This window comes from Tamandua tetradactyla, chromosome X, assembly GCF_023851605.1.
Source record: "Tamandua tetradactyla isolate mTamTet1 chromosome X, mTamTet1.pri, whole genome shotgun sequence".
NCBI lineage: Eukaryota > Metazoa > Chordata > Mammalia > Pilosa > Myrmecophagidae > Tamandua > Tamandua tetradactyla.
In genome coordinates, this window is record NC_135353.1 from 33,621,507 (window position 1) to 33,643,512 (window position 22,006).

The 22,006-nt window shown below is 49.3% G+C and overlaps 1 protein-coding gene across 10 annotated transcripts in view; it reads right to left on the reverse strand.

Annotated features, from left to right (window-relative positions):
• BCORL1 (BCL6 corepressor like 1) overlaps positions 1 to 19,888 on the reverse strand; it is a 69,580-nt gene extending 49,692 nt beyond the window's left edge. For 2 of the 10 annotated variants that reach the window (XM_077145594.1, XM_077145585.1), the window contains exons 1-4: positions 19,597 to 19,718; positions 18,223 to 18,301; positions 5,112 to 5,325; positions 1,936 to 2,067 (exon numbers count right to left, since the gene is read on the reverse strand). In XM_077145594.1, the coding sequence (XP_077001709.1) occupies positions 1,936 to 2,021 (86 nt within the window). In that variant the 5' untranslated portion in view covers positions 2,022 to 2,067; positions 5,112 to 5,325; positions 18,223 to 18,301; positions 19,597 to 19,718. Of the gene's footprint in view, positions 1 to 1,935; positions 2,068 to 5,111; positions 7,133 to 17,211; positions 17,448 to 18,222; positions 18,302 to 18,867; positions 18,975 to 19,596; positions 19,719 to 19,822 lie in introns of those variants that run through there. The other 8 variants (XM_077145588.1, XM_077145587.1, XM_077145593.1 and 5 more) reach the window with 8 other exon arrangements.
• Between the last annotated feature and the right edge of the window lie 2,118 nt (positions 19,889 to 22,006).

The following is a 22,006-nucleotide window of genomic DNA, read 5'->3' on the forward strand; positions in this document are numbered from 1 at the left end:
TCATCCCTGAAAACCCTGCTCAAATGTCACTGCCTCTGGGAAGCCTTCTCTTCTTGCCCCAAGATGTCTGTCATTCCTATATCTAGACTCCCATAGGACCCGTACATGCTGCTCTTAGAGTCCTCACTACCAATCTACCATGGCCACTGGTTTGTCTATATTAGGTTTAATAAAGTAGTTTGCCGAAGGAAGGAAAGAATGAATGCTAGAAAGTGAGCAGGCCAGCAAGGAAACAGACAAATTTAGCTGGAAGATTTGACTAGAGCCAGCCTCCTGGGGCCAGCAGAAACCCCATGCTCCCTCTGCCAGCAGTCCTTGACCCCATCTGATGAAGCCAGGCAGGCTTCTAAAACATAACTTTAAGATTTAAACCCAAGGTATAGCTTTACACCTGAAATATCTAAGTTCTACCAGTTGTCAAGGGCTCAGGAAGATGGTTTTCAAAGAAAGAGAGATCACATTTCTTGAAATCTGCCATAGTGTGGCCTAGACAGTGGTGGGAAGGCGACAACAGGTGGAAGAGATCAGAAGTGACAACGCTTAAAAGGTCATCTTCACCACTAAGCATATTTGGTAATTTAGCATCCCAAGAAAGGTGCGTAAAGAGAGAAAATCAGATTTCGGGCCCACTTCCTGCTCTGTTTTTAGCAGGGATTTATAATGGACAGTGAACCAGGGAAATTTGTCCGTTGGCATTTTGAAGGTTTTAGTCCAGAGCTCTGCATCAAAGTCTCAACTACTTAAAACTAAATCAACCTAACCTACCAATGAATACATACCCAAATCAATCCCACCACCCATCCTAACCCCAGAACATCTCTTAGTAATTATCTAAAGACATTCCTCATAGGCAAAGGAGAATACTTACCTTATTCAGCATCTTGAAAGAATTTTGTCTTATTTTCCTGGATCTTGACTTGTATATTCTAAAATTAAATACCTTTTGAATCCATCTTTCACTTGTTCTCCAATATCGAGAATATTAAGATATAAGGCTTAAGGTAACGGCTTAAAAAAAATAAAAAGGCCTACTCTCCTCACCTTAACCTCAGACAAGTCCCCACCTCTCCAGTGAGGAACAGAAGAAGAAAGTAGATAAACAAACATATCCACTCCTTTTCCCTTCAAGCCTGCCAGTACTTCCTCACAGGCATACGTACATCTGCACACACTTTCAAAGTCAGATTTTGAATCCCAGGAGAAGCCTGGGATTCTGTGTTTTATTGTTCTATCTAACAATTCATATTGTTCTGTGTTCTAGGTGATTTATCTGATGCATTTGGATTTAAACACTCAATGGATTGAAAAAATCAGCTCAACACCTGCAAGCATAGGTTACATGCCTTCTCCAAAAATGGGAGAGGCATTGAGGCCTCACCCACAGCTCTCTGGTCAAGGGTTATCAAAATCAACTATAAAATGTGAGGGCCAGTTGAAAAGCCCTGGGTATGGGGCATGGTCAAGAAATGGCATATCTTGGACAACCAAATATTCTGGTGAACAGAAGAGTGAAAACACAGAGACCGGGCAAGCATCTCCAACTCTCGAGTCTGAGTTTAAAAATCAACTTAAGTAGGGTGGGCCACGGTGGCTCAGCAGGCAGAGTTCTCGCCTGCCATGCTGGAGACCCGGGTTCGATTCCCAGTGCCTGCCCATGGAAAAAAAAAAAAAAAAAAAAAAAATCAACTTAAGTAGTTTTATCTTCCTTTGATACAGCATAAGGCTCTCACGATAATCATCACTCACCTTGTTTAGCAGGAAGGGGCTGATCGCCAGAAAGCCCACTATCAGAGATTCCAGTACAAAGCTGAACTATCATGCGGCCTTTCTTCGAGGCTTAGATCAAGGACCTAAACAACCAGGGGCCTCCTCTCCAGGGTCCCTCCCCAGATGCTGCTCACTGGAGGCCAGCCACAGCCACCTTCCCAACCTCACCTCTCCTCGTTGATGCCACACATGCGAATCCGGTCAGAACTGGTCCAGTTGTGCACGCCGCTGTAGAGCGGTGCCGTAGAGATCATGACAGCCAGTCACCGCCCAGACAGGACCCGCTGTGGCCACTCACCCCTGGAGAGAAAGAATCCAAAACAATCAAAACTCGTAACAGGGACAGCAGCTTTAACAGCCTTTTACACCGCAAGGTTTAAATAAAGGTAATTATAGCATCAAAGCAGTCTCTCTAACGAGCCAGCCTGCTATGGGAAAAATAAGGTCCAAATGGGACCAAGGGAGCACCGGCTTTCCAGGAATCCACAGGTTTCAGGATAGAGTGGAGCACACTGTTAATCACATAGAGTGGTTCTGAAATTATCCCAAAGAGAAATGTTTGAGTGTTGGAGGAAATGCCACCTAGCACAGATAAATGAGATGACAGTATGTTTCTCTACACACATTCAGCCTGACCAACTGCAATTGGAGGGCTGTTCCCATATAGCAACAGTGTGTTGAAAGACTACTGGAGATCTTTTGCTTGTCTACTCTCTAATCCACAGAAACTGAAGTATTTGAGTGACACAGCCAATTTAAGCTCTCCAGAGGAAACACATGCTTTCCTTAAAAGCCCTTCAAAATTACTCTGTTCTGATTTCAAGTTGGACTTAATGCATATATCTAACCTGGTTTGAAGCTCCCTGCACTCTGATCACACACAAAAAGCAGTGGCCCATCAAGAATTGCACATTTCTGTCCTTGTCCTTTCCTCTCAGTATGTCATCCCCATGACCTACCACTCCCTTCACCATCCAATGCCCAGCTCTCTCCACCACACAGTCAATTCACCTTCTAAAGAAAACAAGGCATCACCAACCACAGGTTTAGCCAGTGAGCTTGTCCAAGAGCCTTAAACTCTTGAGTTAATTTATTAGCTAAATTCCTTATTCATCAAAGCACAACTGGTCAGGACCCTAAATTGATCAGAATGTTACGCCATTCTCCACTTCCCAGAGAATGAAGCAAATCACAGTAAAATCAGCATACCAGGGTTTTGTTTCATTTATCCTTTATACAATTTTTGGAGCTTGTTCATATACAACACAGCATCACTTACTTATTCCTATTTTGAGCTTCCCATGAGCTCTTACTATGGGCCAGCATGATAAAGGTACTAGAAAGTCAGTCAACAAAAACAAAATAGACAAAACAGTGGAGCTTACATTCGAGAGGGAGGAGACAGACAATAAACATATTAAATAATCTAAAGCTAGTATGTTAGAAGGTGGTGGTAAAACACTGGTCAATGGCAGGGGCATGGTCTTGGGGGGAGGGGGTAGTGACTACAGTTTGAAATAGGACCATCAGGTCTTGCTGAGGAGGTGCCAAACAACCTGAAGGAGGTGAAGGAGTGAGCTATGTGGGTATCTGGGGAAAGAGCCTTCCGGGCAGAGAACACAACTTATGCAGAGGTCCTAAGGCAGGACGATGCCTGCCTTAACCAAAGGAGAGCCAAGAGGCCAGCGTGGCTGGCACAGAGCATGCAAGCAAGGGAGAGAGGTGTAAAGGAAGAGAACAGATGAGAATGGACTCATTCTCTTCCTGTCATCATTCCTACTCACTGTCTCTGTAGCATAAGATACTGCTACCTTCACCCTTTTTCTTCCTACTTTACCCCTCTCTTGGTTTTCCTGATCTTGCCTGCTGGCTTCTTTGGGGCCCTTCTCTGCAGTCCAATTCTTTCCTAGCCAATCTCCTTCTACTCTCCCCCAGAAACCTGGGCATCCACTTTGGCCCTCATCTTGCTCTCTGTCTCTCCTCACTTCTGCCCCACCTCCCTTCTTTCCCCAGACCACTTTTCCAGGGCGCTTCCTCTCTTTCTTCTCCTACTGCCACCCCTCTTTCTCTCCTTTCCCTCTTCCCTCTCAATCTCTATTTCTCTAGTCTCTTCACTCCTTCCCTTATTCCTTTTGTTTCTTTTCCTTCTCACCCCTTTACTCTTCCCCCTACTACCTTCCCAGCTGCCTCTCTTCCCCCCTCTTCACTCTTCTCTTATCTCTCTCTGCACAGTCCTCTCTCCTCCAGCTTTCTGCCTCACCACCTCTCTCGTCCCCCATCCTCTCCCCTCATCTTCATTTCATCTTACCCATTTCCCTCAGTCTCCCATCAGTCTCTCCTCTCCTCCTCCCTCCCCTTCCCTCTCTCCCACTGCCTCCTCCTCTCTACTTTTTGTCTTTCTGTCTCTCCTTCTCTTGTCTCTCTAGCTGCTCTCTGGCTCTCCTCCATTCCCATTTCTCTCCCTCTGTGTGTGTGTGTGTCTTCCCTGCCCCTCCTCCCTCAGCTCATGGGCTCCCAGTTTCATGTGCTGACTCCCAAGTCTGTATCTCTAGCCCTGACCTTTTTCCTTAGGCCCAGACCAGACTTTCCAGCTGCCAGCCACTTGCTGCTAATTGGATGTCCACTGAGCTCCTCCAACTCAGCGCATCTCAAACTGTACTCATTATCTGTTCCCATAAACACGCCTCCCCAACCCCAGCATGTTTTCTATCTTACTTAATAGCACTACTACCCCTAGCCTGGGAATTTCAGCATCATCTTCAACTCCCTCTCTTCTCCACAGCCACATCCAATCAGGAATCAAGACTTAATAATGCCATCTCCATCCTCTCCTTCTACCCCTCTTGCCACTACCCTGATGTGGGCCCTCATCATCTCTCACCAGAATATTACAATAGCCTCTTAACTGGTCCCTGTACTGCTAATCTCTTGAATCTACAATCAATTCATATTCTAAAGCATCTTTTCCATCACGGTCACCCCCTCCCTCCCCAAAAGCCTTCAAGAGCTTTCCTCTGCCTAAGGAATCAAGCCTATATTTCTAAGCACAGCATCAAGGCTCTCCACGAACGTGACTTCAAACATCCCATCTAGCCTTTGCTTCCACCACATCCCGCCATTTCCCTGCCACCCTGGCCATCCCCTGCTCCTGACCCTTCCCCTAAACAGGCCATCCAGTTTCAGGACTCTATTTTTCCCTCATCCAGAAATGGCCTCTCCCCATGCACCCCCCCCCCCCACCGCTCTCTGTCATCCCCCAAGGCCTAGCTGAAATGTCATGTCATCTCCGCAAACCCCATCAGAGTGAACCCCTCCTGCTCTGATTCGTCTCAAACACATCGTACCTCTACCACAGCACTGATTCTTGGTCTTCTCTGCTGTGTGGTGAGTTGGTGGCGAAGCATATTTGTCTCTTCCTCCAGACAATTAGCTACTTAAGTTAAGGGATATCGTCTTTTTTTGTCTCTGGTTCCTCCACAATGTCTTACATATAGTAAGTACTCAGTAAATGCAATGTTATATGCAACTGAATTTTGGACGAGAATTGAGGTGATGACCCTGAGAAATTTACAAGAAGCAAAATCAACCAAAAAATAAAGAAATAAATAGCGATTCAACATGCTTACTTGCTGTAGGGGAAAAACACATACTTCAACGAAAAAACTATGCATTGTCCACAGCACACCTTTCCCTGCTGTCTGATTCTAGCCCTCTTCGGGTGTTTGGGCTGTTTTGCACCTCTGGAAACTGTAGGTAACCGGTGGATATACAAACTCTGTCGTGTCCCATAGAGTTTGGATTGACTTCCTTACCCCCTGTGGAAGAACCAGTTTTGCCTCCATTTGCAATCAATTCCTCTGCTTCATATAAATTTGTGCTTTTTGACTTTTTCTTTGAACTGGCTATAACATCTGTCTGGTTTCGCTTGTTGATTAACGAGTAAAATAAAATCTTTAACACGTGTTCACTTTTCTATCTGTACGAGACTCGTGATTTTATCTTTTTCTGAAAATTATCTTCTAACATTACTAAGACAGTTATGTGAGTCAACACATAATTTTTGAAAGATTTTCAACAAGGGGCAAGACAAACCAATTGTCTGCTTTACATCACTTCACCAGGTCCCCATTCCATGCAATCCTGGTTAATCAAGTTTTGACTGTTTCGTAGAGTATCTTGAAATATTCCAGCTTAAGAAACAACAACTCAGCCTTAGCTGTTGGCTGAGACACCAGGTACTTTTTTCATCCTTTCTCTTTGTGAGGCATTAGAATACTCAGGCAACAGAAGGGGCCATTCTTGCCATAAGATGCATTTCAAAATCAAGTAGAGTTTTGGTTGCTACCTGAATATTTGTAGGAAGCAGTCATAAGTCAGTGACCACAGATTTTTCACTCTCAGGTTTATTTGTGTTCTGTTTAGAAAGGATTAGTAGTTTTGGGGGCCTGGGGCAGAAATCAGAGGGGAATCCTGGCATTTGGAAACAGTACAACATAGCATATGTCATCACCTTTGCAGACGATAGAGAGGGGAGTGTTAGAAGGCATAGGGCAGGAGACCACCGGGGTAAGGGGTCTACACAAGAAGTTAAGAACAGGTTCCTGACGGCCATCATCAGATGGAAGGCACAGAAGTTACTCAAAGGAACTTAGAAGAAACCTGGTGATTCCAAGTGACCCTGGAATCACAGGCACAAGCATATGAAATACCTCCAAGGATTTTCCCAGATGTCACCACCATGTAATTGTTAAGAAATGAACAGCTGCATGGACCAAGAATCAACTGCTGGTCACTGCTTGGAATGTAGCGGGACCACTGTGAGCTGTCTCCACTTTGGGGGAAAAAACTCAAAATACACATCCAACTCATGGAGGGGACACAGGAGAGCACATGCTCTGCTGACCCAAAGCAATGAGTGTGGATGAGAGAAAAAAAAAACTCACTAAAAAAGTCCCTTCAATTTAGGAGACACATGCCTACAGAATTAGAAGGACTGACCAAGACCCGACGGAATGATTTCAACAAGTGGGCAGTCACATGCTGGCAGCAGAAAGTAGGTATCTGGTCATAATCACCATGCTATGGAACAGGGGACAGACACCAAAAGGGAAATGGATTAACAGGTGACCAGTAACTTTTTTAAATGGAGGAAGGAGCAGCTAAGCCGAAAGTGAACATGTAGTGAAAGAGATTTATTAAAAAAAAAAAAAATCCAAGCAGGAAAACAAAAACAAAAACAAAAACAAAACGCCAGAAGACAAGGGCAGGTGCGAAAGGCATAAAAGAGAAGCCCATGGCATATAAGAACCAAAAGGGAAAAAAATGAAATAGGGGAACCTGAAATATTTCACCATCATGGGCCAAACTGAAATACTGTGGGGAAGCACTAAGGACAGACATTTTAGAAAAGTTTAGGGAGCTTATGTTATCAAAAAGGGGAAGAACAATTATCAAATTATAGCCCTTTAGAGTAAGGGGGAGCTGGTAATAGGGGATGCGCAGAATTAAAATCTCAAAGGAGATTTTACAAATGGGGTAGAATTTTGTTATGCTCTGTTTTGAAATGATGATGCCCAAACAAGTAGATTTCACAACAGTTACGAGCAGAAGCATGGTCATCATGCATATGAGGAAGAGAAGGACATTTAAAGGAGGTAATACAACATCTATCTGACGGATGTTTTTTACCAAGGTGGACACTGTTTTAAAAGTTTTCGACCTTGAAAACAACCAGACAGTGTCTTCACCCAGTTGAAAAGTTCTCCAGAACCATGTAGGTCTCTTTGTGGTTGAAGACCCCTTACACACAGAACTACCGGAGATGGCAATGCATGGGTCACAACAAGGTCCTCTACACACATCACAGAACCTGCCCATTTATTCATGGTTGGACTCTACCACCAAGACAGTAAACTAGAAACCCAAGATTAAGCAGGTCTCAGTTAAACTATATCTGGTTAGTACTCCCCCAGGCTTCTTTTGCTTCATACTGCCTGGTGACCTGGAAGCAATTATGGCTTAGAAAATGAAAGAGCTGGAAAATATTCATCTTGAAACCTGGCCCTGAATCTGTCCTCAAGAGGATAGGCGTGGCTAGTGGCCAGTTTAAGAAGGAGGGTTGGGTCAGTGATGACTAATGAGTAAAGAAAACCAACTTTAGGACCTATTGCTCCAATAGAAACATGGAGCTCTGGGTAAAGTTACCATAAGACAGAGGCATTCACTTTTAAACTTCACAGAAGCAAAAGAGAGGCCACCCTATTATTCTGCTTTGAGAAAAGCAGCATCTATAAGACACCCCCGAGGAGATCCAAAAGACCATTGAAGTTGAGCTCCTAGGGTCAAAGTGAAAAGACCATTTCTGCACAGTCACTGGAGTGCCTTTAGAGAGAAGTCAAAACTTCTCAAAATCATTGTTTTCAAAAGGAAAATGTACACATACCCAACAAGGATGAATTTGCCTAGCTTTAATATGGAACTCTTACTACAGATCTTACCCTCCTTGTTTCTCTACCTCAGTCCACAGGAGACTAACATTCCTGTTTTCCCTTTCTAATTACATACCCGAACCCCTGCCCTCCGATGAGGAAGTTCTCCTAGTTTAAATAGCTCTAATTTGATTTCCCATACAAAAGTATTCTAATATTCTCCTCAGGCTTTCCCCCCAATATCTATATCCCTTCATTTTCCCCTACCATTAGCTAAATATCATCATTCCCAGACACTCAGTCCTATATGCATGACCTAATCACTTAACTTTGTTTATCTTCACACTAAATGGTTTCTCTACCTCTACCAGCCCGCACCCCTCTCCACCTCACTGCCAATCAACTAGAAATAATCTTCCAGGCAACTTAAAGAAGGAAGAAGGACCCTCTGAGCTGTTCACCCCAACCCTTCTGCTGAACTTAAACTATTCTAGCAGTTTCTAGTTCTCCTGGTTTTTTTCTAACTAAATATTTCCACTGGTGTGTACCCCAAGGGATCTGTCTTATAAGGGACACTGCATCCTGTTCTCAGATAATTTAATTCCTGTATTTACCAACAAGGCTAAGCAGTTGCCTGTACATGGCTCCAGCATGGACACCTTCATAGACACCCTGGGTAGCTCTATGCTTAAAAACCTATAAACATTTACGTGACTGAATACAAAGTAACATTAGCTGTTAAAACATATGGAACCTCTCCTTTCACATGAATGTAGTTGCCTCTAAAATAGTCACATTAGGAGGCTGGACATTTATCTCAATGGAGTGGCCAGAGCTGGCAATTTTCCTAGCGCTGAACCTCAAACCTTGGAGGGTCAATCTGATGTTTAGAAACTGCCAAAATCCATTCACAACCCTCTAATCAAACAGCAGCAATACCTTTGAAAAGCAATATACTTTAGCACCTATGGCCCAAGGTGTGAAAACTTGGAGAGCACTTTCAGCTCCCATTTCTTAGCCACCTCAGACCATTTACTGTGTCATCTGTAAAATGGGAATAAACTAGTTCCTTCTTAGAACTGAGAAAAACAATGAAAATACGTGAAAGAATCAAAGGTAATCTACTACATTTTTATACCCCTAAGTACTGCCATGATACTTTTTTTCCTACTGCTCAAATAGTACTTACTTCCATTGTTTGCCATAAGGAAATTATTTTCCTCCATTTAGGGAAAACACTTCATCACAGCTCTATACGAGATCTGGGCTCAAGCTACAATATTCTGTACAATATCTAGATTTCACAGACAGATATCTAGAAAACCTAAGAGATCATATGAAATGAATCAGCCTTTTTCAAAACACAAAGCCATCTCATAATGTCACCCGAAGTAACTAAGGTCAGGTTTTGAGCACTTCTAATTTTTGCTAGATCAAAAATAAGAGTTGGCTTTCCTCAGTTTTGGTCTTCAACAGGACCATGTGAATATTTAGTGTCTTTCATACTCTAGGGTTGAATCATTGTAATCTGAGACTTGAATCCCTTTTGTGATGTTTCCACATCTTCCTGCTATGGGCTGTGACATTGGTCCTCTGGTGTCTCCATTTCAGTATACTGCATTCATGATATGGGATTTTCATGATATGGAATCTAACGAGGATTCCTTCTCATCCAACTTTTGCTCTGTGTGTGTGTGTGTGTGTGTGTGTGTGTGTGTGTTTAAACTCTCCTGTACCACTCTTACACAAATACTTGAAGAGGCCAGAATCAGGTTATGTTTTTTTCTATTCTCCTACCCTAGAACCAGTTAGCTACTGGGCTCAACTAATTATATATATACTACATACATATATACAGATATATAATCTTTCCTTAAACAGTGTTAGCTCACAGAACTTCAAACCATCATTACTGACTCAACATGCTACCAGTTCATAGGTTCAAGGCTAGAAGGAATATTTTCTACTTTTTTTATAGCCCCTTCTCAATAGCACCTAGCATGATACAAGGCACACAGTATATATTCAATACTTGCTAAATTACTGGGAACAAATGAAATCCTTTCTATGTCATATGGAGACCAAGAATCCCATGCAAAAAGCACTAGATCCACTAGATTCCTTTTCTTTCCTCTGCTCTCTCATAAACTTTCTCTTCTCTCTTTTCTTTACTTGCATGACAAAGACAATCACAGAAATAAAATAAAATCGAGCTGGGGCAAAACAATAAAGTCAACTTCCAATGATCTGTGCGTGGCTTAGCCACAGCTAATTTTTACACCCAGGAGACTTAGGGACTGCCTTCAGCCACTGTCAATAGATGTGTGCTCAGGGAACAACTCATTTGAATATTTACCTAAGCAGAATATAAATAGGAAGGTCAATCTGCTGGGGAGGGGGGCAGGTAGAGAATAATAATACATTTCCAAAGTCCAACGGAAATGACCAGTTTGTTAACTGGCTTACTGTTTTAGATTGGCCTGCCATCACTCTCTATACATACTGGCATTGCTTATAGAGAGCTGACTATTGGCACCCAAGTCCACTTCCTCTGCAGGGAGGGAATCTATTTCACATGTCATCATTTTTCCCTTCTCAGAAGTTTGGTTTGGGGATACCTGAGCTATTTGAGATCTTATTCTCTCCCATTGACTCGTCAACCAACATCCTTGTCACAGAACCATACCAGACCCGGGCTCTATCTTCCAGAACTTCAGATGTCGCAGACAGCTGGAAAGCCCAACAAGTCATAATTAAACACATCAGCCCTTTTTAGAAGGCAATGGTTTTCTAAAATGTCACCCTAGTAACTAGGCTCGGGTCATTTTTTAAGCATGGTCCAAAATTTCCCCCTGAAGTTTCAACTGGATATACAATCTTCAGCTCCTGCCCTGAAATATTGAGTAGTGTTACAGCACAGCTGTTAAAGCTGCTGCCACTTCCACCTCAAAGGTGGATGCAATAATGCAGTGATGAGCCAAGCTATTTCTTCCTACCACTTTGTAAATGCTAAATGTGTACTAATACAACAGGAATATGGAGAAAGAGCACAGAGAATCAAGATATAAGGGAAGCTCAGGAGCTAGTGATAGTTTTCATCCTGCCACCATGCTTACCATAAAGTTATATGCAATTGATTAAGAACATTTAGACTATAATATATAACAACAGATACCACTTATTGGGCACCTACTATCATCTCCGTTTTATAGGTGAGGAAACCGAGGCTCCAGGTAGTTAAGGGACTTGCTTCGTCCCACACAGCCAGGAAGTGAGAGGGCAAGGAGTCTAAGCCAAAGCTGTATGTCCCTAAAGACCTGCAGGTGATTCTGCTGCACAGTAAAGTTTGAGCGCCACTACACTATACTAATCTGTGCAGGGTACAACCAAATTAAACTGAGTAAAGCCTCATTATCATAAAACACCTAATTATTTCATGGATCCAGGTATAAAGTGCATTGCCTCACCCTTGGGATCATGGCCATGGACAGTATACCTCTCCACAGAACTTGGAAAAGCTAAAACCCACTTGTTCTCCCTTGTCCTGACACCAGCGTTATAACAAAACTCAACTGTACCCTTACATGGCACTAAGATTTCTAGGCATACCTTAGCAATGAGGCAAGCAAAGTTTGTTTCTTAGCAGACAGTTGGTAAAGAAGCTCGAAACACAAAGCTCTGCCTGCTCCTGAGTACTCTCGATTCTTCGCAGATGCTTAGATTAAGGTCTTCCTAAAATCCAAACGGAGACATATCCCGCCTCACATACTCAGATGTGTCAATCTGAAAACCATCACATTCTGCAAATAATACATGGTCTCTCTTCAAATGCATCACAATTCACTAACCAGGGAAAACATGAACTTGACAGAAAATTTGTAAAAACGTTTTAAATATTTTACAGGGAAAAGGTGGCTTGAGCTTTAGAAAAAAAAAAAGAGCGAGAGAAACATTGACTGATGGGGATGGAAACATGAGTTAAATTTTACTCTTGATCGGAATTCAACTTCAGTTCGTCCAAGAAAGTTTTCATCATAAAAGATTGTTTTTAAGTTGTGAGCAGTGAGAAAGGTACAATTTAGAAACAGAACAGTTTGCATATTATTTTAAGGGTGACCACTCAAAAACCAGCATTAATAAAGCACAGCTCGCATATAAGATTATATAAAATACCATACTAGCATCCTAGTGGCTAGAAGGTAGATTATCTCTTAAACCTCCCTCTTTGGCTGTCAGGACACTAAATGCTCTGGCCAGCATCAACTCACACCTAATTTGAACTCCAGCATTAAGAAATTTATTTTCTTTTTGAAAACTACCATCTAAGGGTCTTCCTTCCTCCTTCCATAACCATCAGTAATTTCTCCCCTTTCCCATCTGTCTTATCCCACAACCTTCTGCTTTCCCCCAGTGCTCTCCGTTCCACTCTAGTGTTCACTTCCCCACCTTAACTCAACCACAACCTCCTTCTCTCTGAATTGTGAATTCTGGTTAGTCCAAGAAAACAGCTCTCTACTCCCAATGGCCATTCAATTCCACCCCAAACTTAGCTCAGCCCAGAATCAATGAACCACAATTTCAGATGTCATAAGATCCAAGCCCCTGATTTGATCCTCTCCTTCATGCCCCCACCTCACCCTCCAATTCCAGCCCAAGGCCCTCATGCCACACTGTTCTTTATCTTCACTTTGGAATTTCCATCACTCAGCTCCTTATATCTAGAATCCCTTCCACCTAAAGACAGGAAAAACTGGTGTATTCCAACTTTCTGCTTCTTTAAAGGACATTCTATTTAGGACAGTGAATCTCTCCCCCCATTCAATATCCCTACTTTGGTCTAGAGTTTATAATTAATGCTTAGGCTTGTAGTCCTGGTTCTCTGCTAACCCCTGCCTCCTGGCTCCTGCCAGGGCAACAGCTATCAAAGGCAAGTTTTTACCTTTCCCAACACCAGCTCCAAGTGACATATAAGTAAATGTCTTCGTCCTTTGGCTCTTTATTCCTCTCTTTTTCTCTCACAATCTGTGTTCTTTTTTTTTTTTTTTAAAAAAACCTGTCAACCCTCTCTACAATCTCTATTTCCTTATAGGTGCATATGCTTATCTTTATGTTTCTTCCCAAGTGCCAGTTTCTCTCCAATGCTTTTTTTTACCCAAGATCTTCCTTATCTCTTGCCCCATCCTTAGTAATTCTAGCATGAAAGTGTAAAGAGCTCAGGAGATTATTCTTCAAACTTTACTTTGGAAAACAGTATCTTGGAGATTTCAAGATTCCACTTTTACTTTACTTGGCCCTAACACGGGACCAGCAATGATCACCTTTCTTTCCCCTTCACTGCCAAACCAAGCCTCTTGCTGACTTCTCCTTTTGCCTTCCTTCCTTCTAGCATTCAAGTCCTTTTCTCCCATAATTCTGTTCCCCTAAAAAAAAAGCCCCTCCCTAAAACCCATAATCCAGTTTAATCATGTCACGAGATCCTCTGCCACCTGTATTAAATGTTTTTTTCTTTCTACTGAGTGAATTACATCACGGAAAAAGTAAAGAAAAAGCAAAGAGACCCCTGGAGGAGGAACCCTCTTTGCTTCTCAAGAAAGCCCATGCCACTCTCTCTACTCTTTCCTGGCAAATCAAAATAGCCAGATCCACATGTATCTTCGATGCAGCCATCATTTCTCCTGGAACTCCCTCTTTACTCTGGCCAGTCCCAACTGCAACAGCAGACCTTACCAGGGCCTTAGCTTTCCTCTGCCCCATCCCAACAACTAGTCTTCCCTTCCTTATTGGCCTATTCTAAGAAGTTAGTCTTCCTTAATCCAGACATTAGCGTCCCTTTCCCGTCTCCATCAATGACTTACCAACTCTTGTTCTTCTCAGCTACAGAACGGAAAAAAACCCTACAACCCCTGCTGCAAAAGTGGAGACAGGGTAAGCCCTTTTTAAAAAATCAATTTTGGTAAGGCTCTGTGCCCCAAGACCTGGATGCCTGGTCTCCCACATTTACCCTGAGGTTACCTGCCTCTGTTACCCTATCAAGAGATGGGCCTGCTTATTCAATTGCCACATGACTTCATCAAGATGAACAAAGCCCTCCCTAAACTCTATCGATTCTCTTAACTTGGCTAGCCCAACCCCTTAGCTCTTCCTTCCCTCAATCTTTCCTACCAACTTCTGATTCTCCATCAGAAATGTATAGGTTCCTCCTCAACTTTCTGCTTCTATTTGGAGCTCCTGGGTGTTTCTTGGAATTGGGTTACTCTATTTAATCCCCAGTGGGATCCCCTAAATTTCTGCCCTATACGCCATCGCCATCTTCAGTACCACATCACCCTCCAATTTGAGTACCCCTAAACTCTGGCCCAAATATCCTCCACTGTGCCACCAAGCATCTCCCCCATAACAAAGCTCCCTGTATCCCAACATTCAAGGACAAGAGAAATAAACAGAGAACTAGATGACCTTTAAAGTGCCTTCCAACCTTGGGACTTTATAAATCTAATCCACTCCCAACTCCAAATGTACCCCCTCACCCGTTTATTTCCCCATAAAATGTTTCAGCAGCGTGACTTTGAGAGATAGACTTCTAAAGTTGAAAGAACTATGAGGTTAACCCAGCCTAAGGCTAACCTACTTAAAGCTGTACCCCCAAAAGTCCCACCGAAGATTTCTGCAACTGTACTCCACGTCTGTGCCCAGGGGACGACCTCCAAACTGCCTCGAGAGTGTTCAGGTGTAACACGAAGTTGCTGGGCCCCCTTCCTACGATCCCCGAAAGAGCCCCTAAACCCCGGGGCTTGACGTGTTCTCCCAGAGGGACGCCTGCCCTCACCGTCTACTCCAGGAGACACCAAGAATGAATAAGAATCACCACATCGACACTTTGTAACAACCAACAAGGATATCTCAAAACAATAAAACAAAAAACATAGTGCTTCCACTGGGGGCGGGCGGAATCGAAGGGCACCCCCACGGGCCTGTGCCGTTGGTCTCCCGGGTTTGCAGTGTGCTTCCCTCCCGCCTTTCCCCTCGACCACATCTTTGCCTACAACAATCTCCCGCACCTCCATAACGCTGAATCCCAGAGCCGAGGTGCGGCCGGCTCCTCCCAGCCTGGCCCCGGACGTCCCTCTGGCCCAGCCTTCCTCTCGGCGGGACCCTGGCGAGGAGGGCCCCCTCCACCGTCCAGCTCGCCTCCCTAACCGTACCCGGACCCCTAAGGTCCCCTGCAGAGCTCTGTCCCGAAGCAGAACCTCGAGGAACCAAGCCCACGAGGCCCGTCGCGGGACCCACCCCCCCCTTCCTTCTTCCAGCACCTCGTCCTCCATGCACCCGGCCCCCGGGGCTCCTCGTCGTCGTCGTCCCGTCTCGTACCGCCCCCCGTCGGGGGCTCCACCCCCCGCCTGCCCCCGCCCCCAGGACGGCCCCCTCCCCACCGCGCGCCGCCTGCGCCCTCTGCCCCGGCACGGGACTCCCTTTGGCCTCCGTTCCCCGCCCAGAAGCGGCGGCGGCGGCAACGGCTGCGGCGGCCCCAGCAGGAGCAGCAGCGGCGGCGGCGGCGGCGGCAGCGGCGGCGGCAGCAGCAGCGCCGCCCCGGCCCCGCCCCGCCGGAGCCCCACGCCCCGCCCGCCCGCCCCGCCGCCGGACTGCTCCCCCCGAAGCCCACCACTGAGCCCCCCCACCACCACTCCCCGGCCGCGATCCGCTCGAATCCAGCTCCGCCGGGCCTGCTGTCCGTTCCTCACGCCCCTTAGGACCCGGGGTGGGGGAGCCTGGGGGTTCGCAGCCATCCCTCTCCCTCCTTCTCCAAGGGCTGGGGGATTGCCCCTGATCCCGAAACCCGGCCCCGCAGCCGGAGCCAGCCTCCTTCCAGCCCTCGGCTTCGCTCTCAGACCCCTTGCCTCCAGGCCTGGCGCGAAGCGGGTGGAGGGTTTGCACGCCGATCTCCCCCTGGCTTGCCGGGGCTAGAGTGAATTGCCCCCGATCTCATCCTCCTTCAATTTAAGCCCCCTCCCCGCCGCGCCCGGCCCGGCGGCCCCCGCCCCTAGAGCGAGGGCAGCGGAGCCAGGGCGCTCCGAAGTCATCCCCCGCCTTTTTTCCAGGGACTCGGTTAATTGCCCCTGCCCCCATCACAGCACTCCCACTCCCAAACCCAGGCCCCGCCGCCACCTAGGGGTACCCCTTACCCTACGGTTCCTGCACCCCAGCACGGGGGAGAAAGCAGCCCTGAAGAGCACCCGTCGCACCTCCCTTCTGAGGTTGGAGGGTATTTTCTCCTGGTCTCTTCAAGACTTCATCACGGACACCACCACCACCACCACCACCACCACCACCCCAAAAAAACCAAGCCCTTTCTCGCCCTGCCCAACCGGCCAGCCTCCCTTCGGATAGTCAGATCCTTGGGCGGGGGGGTGGGGGGGTGGGGGGGAAGGGGGCCAGGGAGTTAACAAGACCGTAGCCTCCACCTCCCTTTTAGAGGAGTGGGGTAATTCCAATGGTTCCCCCCCCAGGATCAACCGACCCCCGTTTCCATGGAGACCCCCGCCCAGCCGGGAAGAAGACTCTCAGATCGTGGCGAACAAGTCTCACCTGGCTAAGGGAGAAGGGGGTAAGGAGGGGGTATGATAGGACAGGGACGGGGTACGAAGGTGGGAAGTGGAGGGGAGCTGTCCCGAAGGGAGGGGCGAGGACAGAGGGAGCTCCAGGGAGCGCTACGTCCGGGGACGCGAAGAGGACGGCGTCCCCGGGGGGCAGGCAGAGCGGCCGCGGGTCTAAGAAGGAACAGGGTTGAGGAAAGGCTTAAGATAGAAAGAAGCGGGTGGGGGGGATACAAGAAAGCCGGGGAGTCAAAAGGGGTGGAGGGGCTGGGGGAGAAAAAAAAAAAAAAGACGCACCTGTTCCCGGGTCGGCTCCACGGGGAGGCTCAGGCCGCCACCCAGGCTCCCTCTAACCTCCTCGGAGCCGCCACCCGCCTAATACCACCCCGATCTGATGCCCCCCTCCGCCCCTTATCGCCACCGACCTCCTTCTCCTCTCTCTCTCGGCGGCGGCGGCGGTCGGACTCTAGGAACTGAGAGGAAGAAGGGAGGGCTCAGCAAAGCGGAGGAGAGACAGAGCCACACACTGGCAGCAGCCGCGGCGAGCGAAAGAGTGAGGGGGAGAGCGGTGTGTGTGTGTGTCTGTGTGTGCGAGTGAAGCCTGGTGGAGTGGGTGCCGATCGCAGGGCTCGACGGGAAGTGGAGTCCAGCCGGGTTCGCGGAAGGCGCCAACCCCCGCGCCAAGAGACTACATCTCCCAAAATGCCGCGGGCGCGAGGAGGGGGAGAATGGGGAGGAGGAGGCGAAGGGAGGGAGCCAGCTAGAGAGGGAGGGACGAAAGCAGGGAGCAAGCGGCGGCGAAGGGGGCAGAGCCAAGCAGCCCCGGTGACACTGGGAGGGTAGGGTAGGAGGAGGGGATCGCTGCGAGGACCGAGCGGATTCCGGAGAGACAGCGGTGGTTGCAGCAAGCTGAGCAAAAAGCTAGACTCTCGGGAGAGGAGGAGGCGCTCAACCCGAGGGGGCAGCAAGAGCCCCACGCCCCCCCCCCCGAGATGCCCCTCGAGGGGGAGATCGAGGAAAGGAGAAGATCAGTGCGCAGTGGCCAGGGGCTTTTCTAGCTTTCTTCCAACCCTCTCCACCTTAATGCCCCGACCTGACTTTCTCAGGCCACTGGTGCCCGATCCAATGTGCAAATCCAGAGACCCCAAATCTATCCTGCTGGGCAGCACAGAGCAGAGGCATTCAGTCCCTTCCTCCCAGAGGCCTCAGGGAGGCTCCCCTCGCTGACAGGGCGTGACTCCCCCCTTCTTTCCGCCCCCCCAGTCGTCGCCACCCCCCCATCTCCCTCCCCGGAACCCCTCCCCTGAAGCCAGGGCTCGCCTCTCACTTTCACCACCAAGACAGACAGAGTCTCCCAGGGGATGACCACCCAGCCTCCTCCCTTATATTCGGCCCCCTCCCCAACCAGTATCCCCCTCTTAGTACAGCCCCCTCACCTAAGTAATACTGGGGGCGACCCGAGTTGGGCTGATGGCTACTTTCCCTCCGAGACTAGCTGTACTCCGCCACGCCGACCTGTGTAGAGACAGAGAAGCACATTAATACTCCCGTTCCCCCCACCCCCAGGTTCAGATCCCCGTGGAAATGGCTCACAGAAAAGAGGGGTTGGTAGTGTAAGCGAGCAAGGGATGAATCCCAATCCTCAACCCCATCCCAGGAATGGAAATCCTAGGATTTTTCCCTTTCCTTAAAAGCCATCAAATAGCTTAGGGGTGGGGTGGGGTGGGCGTGGGGGTAGATTATCTAAACCCCAACGTCCACGCGACTCGAAGCGACATTACATAGTGGGAATAAGATAGGAACTAGGCTCCCGCCGCGGGAGGGGAAATATGCCCCCCCCCCGTCGCCGTCCATCCCCACCCCCAAACACATAGCCCTAGGAAAGCCAGAAGGCCGAGGAAAGAGGGGAGGCAGGGGAGAGTGAAAGGGTTGTGGCGGGGAGGGTCCGCGGCCCCCCTCCCTGCGAAAGCAGAATCCAGATGCTAAGAGGTGGGTGGGGGTGCGGCATAATTGCAGACGGTGTCTTTCCTTGCTTTTCCCGGAATCGCTGCCGAACCCCGTCTAACACTTGAGTTGCTTACCAGTCAGTACCCTAGCCCCATTTGTGCGCGTGAGGCGGCCGGAGCCCGGGAAGCCCGGGCACAAACTCCGCGGAAGCTGGCCTTCGCCGCCGCCGCGCTGCCGCGGGCCTCCCTCCCTCCGCTCGCGGCCCCGCCGATCTACCTTCGCCCCCGGCCGAGGCCAGACCCCGCTCGCAACTCCACGCCCCTACTCCACCCCCGGCTCCCCCTCCCCTCACCCTCTCCCCGCGGGTCCGGCCCAGCCCCTCGCGCCGCCCCGCCCTACTGCTCGGTCCCGAGCCCAGCAAGTGCCCCGAACTCGCCCCCCGCCCCCACGCCCAGGCCAGTTTGGCCGGGCCTGGTTTCCCCCTCCCGCTGCGCCCCGCCCCCGAATCCACGTCCTACTTCGCCACCCAACTCGGCCCGGTGTCGGTTCGGCCCGCGCCCAGGCCCCCAGCGTTCCCAGTTCGGTCCGGTGTGCGGCCACCCACCCCGCCCTTGCCTGGGTGCCGGCCTGGCCCGCTGCCTGCGCCCGCCGAGCCGGCCCAGGCGGGCGGTCCGGGTCCGGTTCCCGGTGCCGGCCTCGGTCCCGGCGGCGTTGCCGCGTCTCGCCACGAGGGCTCCGTCCACGCAAGACCAGAACCCGCACGGGATGGGGCCCACGGGAAGCAAGTTTCTTTATCTTCCCTCCGCCCCCGCCGCAGGGCCGCGCCGTCCCCCCCACACCCCACCCCACGGCGCCCCCTTCACCTGGGCAGAGCCCCCCGGCCGCTGTCGCAACTTTGCTCTTCTCCACGCCGCCGGGGAAGCGGGCGAAGCGGGAGGAGGAGGAGGGAGGTGGCAGGGGGTGCTGGGATCAGGCCGCTGGACTCCGGGAGGACACGTGGGGGAGGAGGGGAAGGAGGAGGAGGAAGGGGGGGCGGGCCTGCTGTTCTCGGGGCTCCCCCTGCCAACCCCGGGGAAGCCGGAACCTTACCGGGCAGCCGCAGACCCCGCACTGGCCGCGGGGGAAGAACGGAGCCACCTTCCTCCTCCAGCCCCGGGCTCCGGTTGGCGGGCGGGGGCGGGGGGGGGGGTCGAGCAGCGCCGTTCGGGGTCGGAGAAAATGAGCGTTTTCGCTTGTGCTTTATGTGTGACTCTCTCTCCGCGATTTAGCCTTAGTGCATGGGAGGGGGTGGTGTGGGGTCTTGCCTGACCAGGAAGGTGGGGCGCCCCCGCAGAGTGCCCCGCCCATTACCCGGTCCCCCACTTCCCTACCCAGGGCGACCTCGGTGCGTGGCTCCGGAGCTCTGGCTACGAGGCCGCCTGCGGGCGCAGCCCCAGCCCCGGCGCCGAAGTGGGACAGGTGCTGGGGAAGGGAAAATGCCGGGGCTCGCTGCCTTGCCCCGTGTCTCCCGGGCGACCCACCCTCTGTGGCACCCCCCCCGGGCTGCAAAGTCTTTGGGCCGCCCTCAAAGGGCAGCTCCCTGTCTGGGAAGCGGGGTGGGGTGGGGGGGCATGTCGGGGGGGGGGCAGAGGCCCGGGGGAGGAAGAAGGAAGAGGGGGACGAAAGGTCTATAAAGGGGGAAGCCTGCAGGAGTCGGGGCCGAAAACCCGGCTCGAAGACGACTCGGCTTCTGCCCGTTTCCTCGGGCTCCTCTGGCACCAATCCGAGCCCCTTGACCCTTACCCTTTACCCTAACGATTCCCTGCCTGACCAAAGGAATAAATCCTTGTATGTGTTTACATCCCAAACCATTGCCGGGACTAAAGGGCTGAGAAGCTTGCGGTCCACATTCGAACTCTGATGACTTTACATTAACTCTGAGAAGAGAGCAGCTTGGAAGGAACTGAAGCTGCCAGCAGACTTGCTTTCAGTCTTCGGATGTTTCTTAACAGCTCCAACCCTGAGCCTGCCGTGGGGACTTCAAAGGCTTCGCCATGGCCGGGCAGGAGGGTGGTAGGGGAGGTGCACAATAGTTCTGGAGCGTTCAGAGCTTTGTAAACGGAATATGAAAGGAATAGCAAGAATTTGGGGACAAATCTTCATGTGCAATTATATGGGTGATATTTATTATATATTTACCTATGCTAAGGAAGCCAGAGGGTCATTTGGACTGGAAGGAAGCCCTGCAAGAGTGATGTCTTCCTCCTCTTCCCTGCCCCCTCCCTTCTCCTAGACCCAGAGGTTCTCTCTAAACTATGGGTGTCTTCTCTCCTTTGGAAGGACTCTAGGGGTTGACAGATGAGAGTTGATTGGGACGTGTCCCTCACCTGGTTTGAAAGATATATAGGGGTGTTGGAGGAGGAGCGCAAGTTATGTGAAGTTGTGGTGGCTTTGCCGTTGCCTGAGGCCTGGTGTTCTTTGACTCCTCATACTTGTTCTCACCAGCCTCAAAATCCGTGGCCAGCAACGTGGACACAGTGCTTGCCGTTTTGCTTTGGGAACCTCTTCACTTGCTTGTATTATTTGGCCACTCTCACCCACGCATGCACCCCACCACCCCCACTTTGACCTAAGTTGCACCAAGAAAAAGTGAAGACTTGGACATGATTTGTATCAGCTAATCAACAAATGAACTCAAAATGTAGTTTTAAAGGGTGGGGTGGGGGTGGGAAATCACCTCTCCAGGGCCTGCGTTAGCAGGCCCCACCAACTCTGCTTTGATTTGAGTTGGCTATCGTCACTGATTTTAATTAATCTAGAAATTATTCAACCCCTACTTCTCTTAAGGTTCTGAGGGCCTTAGGGCTACTTTGCTCCTTGCTTTGAGGCTGAAATGGATTCTGGCCACCTCCATTCCCACTAGTCTGTGTCTCACTCACAATTGGGCTGCATCATTTATCTGGTGAAATGAAGGTTGGGGCAAGATGGTTATTTCCTGGCTAAAGTTCTAGCTTCTCTGAGCCCTTTCCTGTTGGGGGCCAGGCTTCCTGCCCTACAGGAGAGGATGGGAAACCAAGGAGCAGGGTGGGGAGAACTATGGGAAATCTTATAAAGAATGTAGGTATTAATGATTATTTTATTTGAGGCTAGTACTACAACATAACCATAATAACAATACCTTACCTTTGTACAACATCAGAGTTGACAAAGGCTTTCTACTTACATTATTTCATTTGTTTCGCCCTACAACTCTCAGTTTCGTAACGAGTCTATGAGAATCTGCGAGCAGTTTGT